Raw genomic sequence first — 11,688 nt, forward strand, 5'->3', positions numbered from 1 at the left:
CCCTGCTCCGAGGAGCTTACAGTCTAATTGGTAGGTAGGGAGAACGTACAGAGACAGTAGGAGGGAGTTCTGGTAAGTGCGTCTGCAGGGGGCCAAGCTTTATGTGCCATGTGTTCAGAATAGCCACAGTGCTATTCATATGCTTCTTTAAGCAAGTGTGTCTTAAGGTGGGTCTTAAAGGTGGATAGAGAGGGTGCTAGTCGGGTACTGAGGGGAAGGGCATTCCAGAGGTGAGGGGCAGTCAATGAAAAAGGTTTAAGGCGGGAGAGGGCTTTAGATACAAAGGGGGTAGAAAGAAGACATCCTTGAGAAGAACGCAAGAGTCTGGATGGTGCATAACGAGAAATTAGGGCTGAGATGTAAGGAGGGGCAGAAGAGTGTAAAGCTTTAAAAGTGAGGAGAAGAATGGAGTGTGAGATGCGGGATTTGATCGGAAGCCAGGAGAGGGATTTCATGAGGGGAGATGCTGAGACAGATCTAGGAAAGAGTAGAGTGATTCTGGCAGCAGCGTTAAGGATAGATGTAGGATTTTAATGTATCATGTCCCCTGCCTGTCATGTAAATCCCCCCACCTCACATAACTGTAACCTACACAAGGGCCATGCCCGTTTATGCATTTACACACGTGGTACTATTAATAAAATCATAACAGTCTACATGTCTCTCTCCTAATCGTTGGTATACAAACAATTAGAACATTAGGACATTCCTAACGAAAGTTATACCGTTAATTGGATAAGCCTTTTGATCTGGGCTTTAAATTGTATCTTCCCCATCCCAAGCGTACTTCTCCAATTAACCCCTTAAACACAGGCTAGCAGCCTTTATAAAACTGCAGTCAGCCCTAGACCGCAGAGCTGACACTTTAAACACACATTTGATGACTCAGGGGTTACTTTGCCGGGCAACCTGCCTTTAATTTATGGCATTGATAATACGTCATCGTCACAGGGAGCATGTGGTAAGAAGCTGGAAAGGAGTGGAGAATGTCAGAGAGAAGTTGGGAAGGAGAGGAACATGTGGGGGAGTATCTGGTGATGAGCGGAGCATTTGGGGAGAAGTTGGTGAAGAGGGGAGAAGTTGGTGAGGAGGGGAGCATGTGGGTGAGAAGCTAGTGAGGATATAAGTATGTGGGGAGAAGCTGGTGAGAATGGGAGCATGTGAGGAAGAAGCTGAAGAGTAGGGGGCATGTGGGGGAGAGAGGCTGGTGAGTAGGGCAGCATGTGGGGAAACAAGCTAATGAGGTGGGGGGCATTTAGAGGAGAAGCTGGTGAGGAGGTGAACATATTGGTGAGAAGCTGGAAAGGAGGGGAGGATCTGGGGAAGTAGCTGGTAATGAGGTCACCATGAGGGGCAGAATCTGAAGAGGGGAGCACGGGGGGAGAAGCTGGTAATGAGTGAAGAATTTGGGGAGAATTTGTGGAGGAGGGGAGCATGTGGGAAGAAGCTTGTGAGGAGGTGAGAATGTGGGGCAGAAGCTGGTGAGAATGGGAACACGTGTGGAAGAATCTGGAGAGATGGGGATAATGTAAGGGGAGAAGTTAGAGAGGATGGGAGCATTTGGTGGATGAGCTGGTGAGAAGGGGAGCATGTGGGGAGAAGCTGTTGAGGAGGGGAGCTTATGAGGGAGAAGCTTTCTGAGAAGAGGAGCATGTGGTGGAGAAGCTGGTGAGGAGGGGAGTATGTGGGAGAGAAGCTGTAGAGGAGGGGAGCATGTGGGGGAGAAGCAGGTTAGGAAGAAAGGATGTTGGGGAGAAGCTGATGAGGAGGGTAGCATGAGGGGGAAAAGCAGAAGAGAAGGGGAGCATGTGGAGAGAACCTGGAGGAGCATGTGGGGGATAAGTTGCTGTTGACCTACATTAAGTGTGTTGCCCAGGAAGCTTTTCAAAGTTTATGAAGTAGCACACTAGTCAAAATAATTGCCCATGCCTGATCTATACACTGATAATAAACACATTGCACTGTATTATGATACTGTTAATTTATCTTTCTAGTTATGGTAAATATATGTATTATTTGGGTATATATACACTTTTATTTACATTTTAAAGTTTCTTAATTTAATGAAAGCAGAATTAGTTAAATTGCACCTACCTCATGCAAAGATTTGCTCTTTTTTGAATCTTTGTGTAGAAGTTGAGGATTTGGGGGAGGAGCTGGAAAAGAGGGGAGCTTGTGGAGCACAATCAGAAGAGGTGGGGGCACGTTGGGGAGAATCAGAAGAGGGAAGCATGGGGAGAGAAGCTGGTGATGAGTGGAGAATGTGGAAGAGGAGCTGGTGAGGTCGAAGAATGTGGGGGGGAGTTTGCGGAGGAGGGGAGCGTGTGGGAAGAAGTTGGTTAGGACGGCAGAACGTGGGGGAGAAGGTAGTGAGGATGGGAGCACGTGGAGAAGAATTTGGAAAGTAGGGGGGGTGGGGTAGAAGCTGATGAGGAAGGAAGCATGTTGAGAGAATCTGGAGAGATGGGGATAATGTGGGGGGAGAAGTTATTGAGCAAGGGAGCATTTGATGGAAGAGCTGGTGAGGAGGGGAGCATATGGGGAGATGCTGTTGAGGGGGGAGCATGTGGGGGAGAATCTGGTGAAGAGGGGAGCATATGGGGATGAAGCTGCAGAGATGGGGAGCATTGGGGTGGGAAGCTGTAGAGGAGAGGCACATGTGGGGGAGACACAACAAGATATCCTTGCGGAAAGAACGGAGCACAGCAAATGCAGTAAGAAGGGGGCTAGATACCGCTGTTAAAAATCCTTTATTCCATGGTAGACATCATGGCATGGGATATGTTAAAAATCTCAAACGCGTTTCGGGCCGTCGCCCTTTGTATTCTCGTTGACAAAGGGCGACGGCCCGAAACGCGTTCGAGATTTTTAACATATCCCATGCCATGATGTCTACCATGGAATAAAGGATTTTTAACAGCGGTATCTAGCCCCCTTCTTACTGCATTTGCTGTGCTCCGTTCTTTCCGCAAGGATATCTTGTTGCTGCTTTCTCAAACGTGATGCACGCCGTGGGACTCACTACACAGGATTTCTCTCTACTGTGAGTACATCCATCCGTTTATTACGGCTGGCTATTCATTCACTGTTGTCTTTTCTCCAGGGGGGATACAACATTCTGTGTTACTGGGAGGTCAGAGATTTTTTACTGACACTCACCAATATAATACAGTTCCCCCATATTTCAGGAGATATAATCAGAGACACATTTATATCTATATATCTGTAGAGAGTGGTGTCTCCCTGTTTCCCTCATATAGAGGCATTATTTCAAATGGACATCTAAAGATTTCCTGCAGTTGAGCACGGTACACTGGGAACGCTGTGTCCTAGTATCTACAAACATGTGGGGGAGAGGCTGTTGAGGAGGGGAGCTTGTGGTGGAGGAGCTGAGAAGAGGAGCATGTGGGTGAGAAGCTGAAGAGGCGGGGAGCATGTAAGTGAGAAGCTAGATAAAAGGGGAGCATGTGGGGGAGAATCTGTAGAGGAGAGAAGCATGTGGGGGAGAAGCAGGTTAGGAAGAAAGGATGCTGGGGAGAAGCTGGAGAGGAGGGGAGCATGTGGGGGAGAAGCTGTTGAGGAAGGGAGCATGTGGGAGAGAAGCTGATAAGGAGGGAAGCATGTGGCGGAAAAGCAGAAGAGAGGGGAGCATGTTTAGGAGAAGCTAGAGAGGACGGGAGCATGTGGGGGAGAAGCAGGTGAGGAGGGGTGCATGTGGGGTCGAAGTTGGTGACGAGGGGAACATGTGGAGGAGATTTTATACATGTATCCTAATTTATACTTATATGCATTGAAGGAATAATAATGACTTGTTTGATTAAACAGTTTTTGCTGGATAAAGTTTTTTGTTAATGTTTGTGCTTCTATTCAAGGGTGCAAGGACAATAGAGGAATTATATTCATCGCCAGTGCTGCCACTCACCTTGCCATGCTCCTCTATTGGTCATTGTATCAAAACAGAGGAACCAATGAGCGAGGGATGTGCGGGACTTCCGGTTGATGATCTCCTTCAAATGTTAGCATCCGAGAAGGGTCATTATACTTTGACAAAGTGCAGTAGATGCATGAAACGCGTCAGAGTTCCTTCTCAAGATGATTTTTTCTTTTTATTGATGTCTTTGCTTTTCATTACATTTTTCTACTGAAAATCGCCATCCAGTTTCCGTTTCACTTCCTGCTTCCAGAACGTATGAGGCACTTGCTGGCACGCTGTGCACCGCCATCTTTCCCCCTATCCAGGGTGATTTTCTACCATTATACACGTCGGGCTGAGAGCATGCCAGGACCAGAAGGACCGCACATATAAGGGTCGTGAGTAATATGTCTTTGACACTCTTCCTTATCTTTATGGTCTAGCTCTAAGGGTTGTTGTTGGAGTTATTATTTAGATAGGGGTCAGGGTCCCTGGTTCACTTAGGTTCCCTTGACATCCCTTTTCTATGTTTTACCCACACCCCTAACAATGAGCATTATTTACCTTATTACAGTTTTTACTCACCATATTTACCTGGTTGTTGGATCCTCCAACAAAGATGCATTTGAAATGATGATTATGCTACATAGCTACTAATTATTTCCAAGGAGAAGCAAATTATTTAACTTTGAGCACTGGCTGAGAAGATTCTTCTCTATTCACTTCTGAACATGTGAAGGAGAAGCTTTTTCAGAAGAGGAGCATATGTGGGAGAAGCTGGTGAGGAGGTAATCGTGTAGGGGAGAAGCAGAAGAGGAGGGGAACATGTGGGGGAGAAGCTGAGGAGGAGGGGAGTATGTGGAAGAGAAGCTGAGGAGGAGGGGAGTATGTGGAAGAGAAGCTGAGGAGGAGGGGAGTATGTGGAAGAGAAGCTGAGGAGGAGGGGAGTATGTGGGGAGGAGAAGCTGGTAAAGAGGGGAGCATGTGAGGGAGAAGCTGGAAAGGATGGGGAGCATGTGGGGAGAAGGTGAGCATGTGGGAGAGAAGGTGAGGAGATAAACATATGGGAGAGAAGCTGTAGAGGAGGGGAGCATGTGGTGGAGAAGCTGGAGAGGACAGGAACACGGGTGGGAGAAGAAGGTAAGGTGGGAGCATATGGGGGAGAAGTTCACCTACATTAAGTGTTTTGCCCACGAAGCTTCTCACAGCTTGTGAAGTAGCACACCAGTCAAAATAATTACCCACGCCTGATCTAAACACTGACAATAAACACGTTGCATTGTATAATGATACTATGTTAATTTATTTTTCTAGTTATGGTAAATTTATTTATAATTTGGGTATATACATTTTTTTTATTTACATTTACAAGTTTCCTAATTAAATGAAATCAGAATGAGTTAAAGATAACCTACCTCATGCACAAATTTGCTCTTTCTTGAATCCTTGTGTAGAAGCTGTAACACGTTATCATAAGTAGCAGAAAGGGGAGATAAGAACATTTCCATCTGTGGAAAGACATGATAGACGAATGAATGCTTGCAAACAGCCTCTGCTCTCTTGCAGAGGGTTATCACATTAGGTGTGTCACTGTATTGTAGAAGTTAATTGCTGAGGTATTAAGCGCTGGTCATACTTCACACAGTCAACGATTAGGTTCATGATTATGGTCAATGTCAAAGGTAGCTAGAGAAGGTAAAGGGAAGGGCAGACTATCTCTTGTTGCAGGAGGCAGTCTCTTGTTACAGGAACTTGTTTCGCTCAGTCCAAGAAAGTCTCAATCTTAAGGAGGCAGTCACACTCATGGGAAAGCAGTTACACTCACTGGTAGAAAGTCACACTCACTGGAGATCAGGCACTCTTACTGGAAAGTAGTCACACTCATAAGTCGGCAATCACACTCATATGAAGGCAATCACACTCATATGAAGGTAATCACACTCAATGGAAAGTAGTTACACTTGCTGGAAGGCATTCCGACTCACAGTAAGACAATCATGCACACTTGAGGGCAGGCACACACTGGTAAATAAACAAAAAGGGAGTTCCCAGCGCTTCAAAAAATAAATCAGAGGGAAATATGGATATGCCAAATGAAGTTTAATATATAAGTGAATATGTTAGCAATATACACAGGTGCAGGATGTTTGTGAGGTATATGTATACAGTATTGAAAAGTCAAACGATAATAGTAAGTGTGCTCACAGTAATGTGAGACAATCAACCACTATATAGAATGCAACACAAGGGTAGGGAGGGGAAAGAGGGGTGAGGGAAAGGGGAAGGAGGGGAAGACAGAGGGGAAAAGGGTATAGGGGAATAAGGGAGGCAACATTTCAGGGTGTGTGCCCCTCCTTCAGGCCCGTTCCCAAAGACAGATTAGATCTAAGGTACACCTCCCTTAACCCCTGTGGTAAAACCTCCCCAACAGGTAGGATATAAGTGTTGTCCCTAATAATGAGTACACACCCAAAGTGATCAATAAGGCAACCTAGCACATCGTTATAGTCAATCAATCCAGAATAGGAGAAATCAGAGAAAGCCCGAAAGGGCAATGAACTAATGCAGCCAAAGCACAACACACTATCAAAAGTTAAAGTTCCTTATAGAGAATGATAAGTGCCTCATTGGAAGTCAGTCTGAGACAGTACCCTTGGGTACCATATTGGTATAACGTTAAGTTCAGAAGAAATCAGGTATCTGCCAATACCCTATAGGATCCTTTAACGTGGCCACAGTGTCCCATACAATGTGCAATATCCCATACAAAGGGCGCCTTTCTCCAGCTGCCCACCAGACACCGTATTTCTGACTGTCGTCCAGTGAAAATCACTCCCTTCCAGTTAGTCTGAATACCCTTCAGTGAGTTTGACTGCCTTCCAATGAGTGTGACTGTCTTTCACTTAGTGTGCCTGCCTTCCAGTGATTGTGCTTGTGGAAGGCAGGCACACTAAGTGGAAGGTAGTCACACTCAGTGTAAGGCAGTTACACTCATTGGAAGACAGTACCACTCACTGAAAGGCAGTCACACTCACTGCATGGCAGTCACACTATACTGAAAGGCCATCACGCTCACTGGAAAGCAGACAAACTCACTGAAAAGTAGTCACATTCACCAGAAGGCAGCCACACTCAGTTTAAAATAGTTACACTTACTGGAAAGTAGGTACACTCAGGAAGGAATTCAAATTCACTGGAAGTCAATCACTCTAATTGGAAGGTAGTCACACTCACTCTAGGTGTATATTATCTACATGTGTACTGAAGTTTCTAGGACATTTAAATAGTTAACTGCTGCATATGGTTAAGTATCCATAGGCAACTTCAGAAGAAGCGAAGAGTACAAAGGGGTTAATGTCCCTTGTTTAGTGATAGACAGTAGTCAGGTCTCACTATAGAGTAGAGCAGCGGTGCGCAAACTGGGGGGGTGCGACCCCGAGGGGGGGCAAGAGACTGCCGGCGGGGGGGGAGCTGGGTTTACAGAGGCCCTGCGCGCTTCCTGAAGGCACTTAAATTAAGTGCCGGGTGAGCTGCAGGGCCTCTGTAAACCTTCACTTACCTTGGCTCCGGCGGCTTCCTTCCTGCGTCGCCATGGCAATGTGGCGTCAAAATGACGCCGCGAGGTCATGTTACGTCACGTTGCTATGGCAACGTGCCGTCATGACGCCGGAGAGCAGGTGAGTGGGGGTTAGGGGGGGCGCGGGAGTGAGGGGACCGCCGGTATGGGGGCGCAGGAAAAAAATTTGCGCCCCCCCGGAGTAGAGTATACATAACTGAACATACAATCAGATATAATATATATATATGAAGGAAAGATCAGATTATTATACTGTATACTTTAACATTCTGCCTTTGATAAAAGATTCATTCATTACAATATAATTATTGCTAAATTGGATTTCTTACAGAAACCATTCACACTTACTGGAAAGTAGGTAAACTCACTGGAAGGAATTCAAACTCACTGGAAGGCAGTCACACTAATTGAAAGGCAGTCACGCTCACTCAAGGCAGTCACATTTACTGGAAGGATGTCACACTCACTGGAGGTCAGTTAAACTCACTGGGAGGCAGTCACACTCATTTGAAACCTGACACTCGCTGGAAGACAGTCACACTCACTGGAAGGCAGTCACACTCAATGGAAGAGACACTCACAAGAAGGAACTCATGCTCATTGGAAAGTAGTCACACCTACTGGAAAGCAGGCACACTCACTGGCAGTTTGTTACACTCACTGGAGGGCAGTCACTGACCGGAAAGCAGGCCATGCATAGGAAGACAGTCACACTCACTGAAAGACTATCACCCTTACTGGATGGTAGTCACACTCATTTGAAAGTAGTCAGACTTATCAGCAGTGAGGCTCAATTATAAGAAGGCAGTTTAACGCCCTACAAGGCACTCTCTCAAATGTAAAAGATTATAAAACATCTTATAGTTTGAGTCCTCACAGACTGGATAGCAGTGCACGCCTTCTTTACCTATTTTTTTATCTTATAGTTTGAGCCATGCATTAAGGGTAAAGGTTACTGTACATATATTGAATTCTCTCAAGGTACACATTACAGATGAATTGCTGAGTCAGACAGCGAGTTGAAACCTTGTTCCTAGTCACTCCATAATATAAATATAAATACAGGAAGTGCAATGGGGTGATGTTATTCGTTTTGACATCGCGCTATCTTGGGTAGATAAAAAGGTATTAGGATAAAGCAATATATTAGAGCTTTACATGCATTATTTCATCGAAAAACATATAGCCTTCATGATGTAACCTCTTCTCTACCAAAAATATAATCCTCCTGTTACAAATTAATTTTCCCTTACTAGACATCCCCTTTAATTTCCTCTAATAGAAATCCCTTTTACTCTCCCCTTATTAGATATCAACTTTACTTGCGCCTATTAAAATTCCCTATATTTGCATTGATTGTAAATCAATGTTTCCGTCATTATTAAACATTCTGTAAATTTCCATCTATAAGAAATCACCTTATTTTCTCCAATTAGAAATCCCATTTAAACTTCCCTTAATAGAAATCACCTTTCCTTTCCCCAGCTGCCTATAGCTCGGTCACACAAAATAGCTGAATGTTAATAGGGTGATACCAATCTGTTAAAAGGGATCAGTACCCTTAAATCTGGTGGTGGGTAGAATAGAAATCAATTTACAACACTAGATGTTGAAATTGAATCCCCCTAGGAGGCAGCATATTGAAAGGAATCGGGGAACACATCCTTTGCTACGTGTTCTCTCCTTACGTAGTGCTGCTGCTGCCGCTGCTCCATTCTCCGCTCATGCGCCCAACCCCGCTCTGATTACAGAGCGCGCACGCACCCGCAGTTCTTCAGCCCCTGCCATGGAGCTTGGCTCCGCCCCCCGGACACGCCGTGCGCGCAACGACAATGTGCAACGATCCCCAGCTGCGTGTCAAGCATCATTGGTGCCTCTTGTCTCCTGCAGCCTATCCCAGCTTCCGCTGGGGCCGCGCCTCCGCTCCACCCCCTGTCCCATTGGTTCTGTCTTGCCTATATATACCCTGTTCCTGCTCTCAGTCAGTGCTCAGCATAATTCGGTGTCGCCTCGCTGCTTCCTACAGTTGAGCCTTGCCTTGTTCCAGTCTTGTCTTTCAGATTAACCTCTTGTGTACCGACCCGGCTTGTATGTGAACCCCTCTGGATATTGACCTCGGCTTACCCTAGACTACGGCGACTTCTCCAACCCCTGATCTCGGCTAACGTACCTGGACTATCCTACCGTCTAATATCCCAGACCACGGCTAACGGACTTCTACGATTTTACTCTCTCTAATCCCAGGACCTGCAAGTATACCGATTAACCCTCTATCTCCAACCCAGACCCGGCAACGTTAGACAGTCCGCCTTCCAGGCACACTTCCGCTGCTATGGGTATATGGTTTTGTACCTTCCCACCTCAGTACCGGGGTCTTGCCTTGTTTGTGGGTATCGCGAGCATTACAGTATGCTGATCCCAACAAACATAGACCCCCCTGAGGTAGGCCAAGCACAGTCCTCTATTTACGAGCACTTCTTGTACTTGGATAATCAAGTCGCTTCTCTGACTCAAAAATTAGATGCAATCTCCCTCCAACAGTCTCAGTCTAGAAATCTCCGTCCTCCAACTTTTTCCTTCTCTAATCCGAAGCCTAATATCCATTTGGTGCCACGACTTCCCACTCCCAATCGCTATGCAGGGGACCCACAAGGGTGCAGAGGTTTTCGTCAACCAACTTAAATTAAGTGCCGGGTGAACTGCAGGGCCTCTGTAAACCTTCACTTACCTTGGCTCCGGCGGCTTCCTTCCTGCGTCGCCATGGCAACGTGGCGTCAAAATGACGCCGCGAGGTCATGTGACGTCACGTTGCTATGGCAACGTGCCGTCATGACGCCGGAGAGCAGGTGAGTGGGGGTTAGGGGGGGCGCGGGAGTGAGGGGACCGCTGGTAGGGGGGCACAGGGAAAAAAGTTTGCGCCCCCCTGGAGTAGAGTATACATAACTGAACATACAATCAGATATAATATATATATATATGAAGGAAAGATCAGATTATTATACTGTATACTTTAACATTCTGCCTTTGATAAAAGATTCATTCATTACAATATAATTATTGCTAAATTGGATTTCTTACAGAAACCAGTCACACTTACTGGAAAGTAGGTACACTCACTGGAAGGAATTCAAACTCACTGGAAGGCAGTCACACTAATTGAAAGGCAGTCACGCTCACTCAAGGCAGTCACATTTACTGGAAGGATGTCACACTCACTGGAGGGCAGTTAAACTCACTGGGAGGCAGTCACACTCATTTGAAACCTGACATACTCGCTGGAAGGCAGTCACACTCAATGGAAGAGACACTCACAAGAAGGAACTCATGCTCATTGGAAAGTAGTCACACCTACTGGAAAGCAGGCACACTCACTGGCAGTTTGTTACACTCACTGGAGGGCAGTCACTGACCGGAAAGCAGGCCATGCATAGGAAGACAGTCACACTCACTGAAAGACTATCACCCTTACTGGATGGTAGTCACACTCATTTGAAAGTAGTCAGACTTATCAGCAGTGAGGCTCAATTATAAGAAGGCAGTTTAACGCCCTACAAGGCACTCTCTCAAATGTAAAAGATTATAAAACATCTTATAGTTTGAGTCCTCACGGACTGGATAGCAGTGCACGCCTTCTTTACCTATTTTTTTATCTTATAGTTTGAGCCATGCATTAAGGGTAAAGGTTACTGTACATATATTGAATTCTCTCAAGGTACACATTACAGATGAATTGCTGAGTCAGACAGCGAGTTGAAACCTTGTTCCTAGTCACTCCATAATATAAATATAAATACAGGAAGTGCAATGGGGTGATGTTATTCGTTTTGACATCGCGCTATCTTGGGTAGATAAAAAGGTATTAGGATAAAGCAATATATTAGAGCTTTACATGCATTATTTCATCGAAAAACATATAGCCTTCATGATGTAACCTCTTCTCTACCAAAAATATAATCCTCCTGTTACAAATTAATTTTCCCTTACTAGACATCCCCTTTAATTTCCTCTAATAGAAATCCCTTTTACTCTCCCCTTATTAGATATCAACTTTACTTGCGCCTATTAAAATTCCCTATATTTGCATTGATTGGAAATCAATGTTTCCGTCATTATTAAACATTCTGTAAATTTCCATCTATAAGAAATCACCTTATTTTCTCCAATTAGAAATCCCATTTAAACTTCCCTTAATAGAAAT

At 45.3% G+C, this 11,688-nt stretch overlaps 1 protein-coding gene across 1 annotated transcript in view; it reads right to left on the minus strand.

Annotated features, from left to right (window-relative positions):
* The window catches only part of LOC142463799 (alpha-2,8-sialyltransferase 8F-like), a 106,231-nt gene extending 100,639 nt beyond the window's left edge, over positions 1-5,592 (minus strand). The window contains exon 1 of the mRNA XM_075566630.1: positions 5,329-5,592. Coding sequence (XP_075422745.1) covers positions 5,329-5,435 — 107 coding nt within the window. The 5' untranslated portion in view covers positions 5,436-5,592. The remainder of the gene's footprint in view (positions 1-5,328) is intronic.
* Positions 5,593-11,688: the final 6,096 nt, after the last annotated feature.

This window comes from Ascaphus truei, chromosome 12, assembly GCF_040206685.1.
Source record: "Ascaphus truei isolate aAscTru1 chromosome 12, aAscTru1.hap1, whole genome shotgun sequence".
Lineage (NCBI taxonomy): Eukaryota > Metazoa > Chordata > Amphibia > Anura > Ascaphidae > Ascaphus > Ascaphus truei.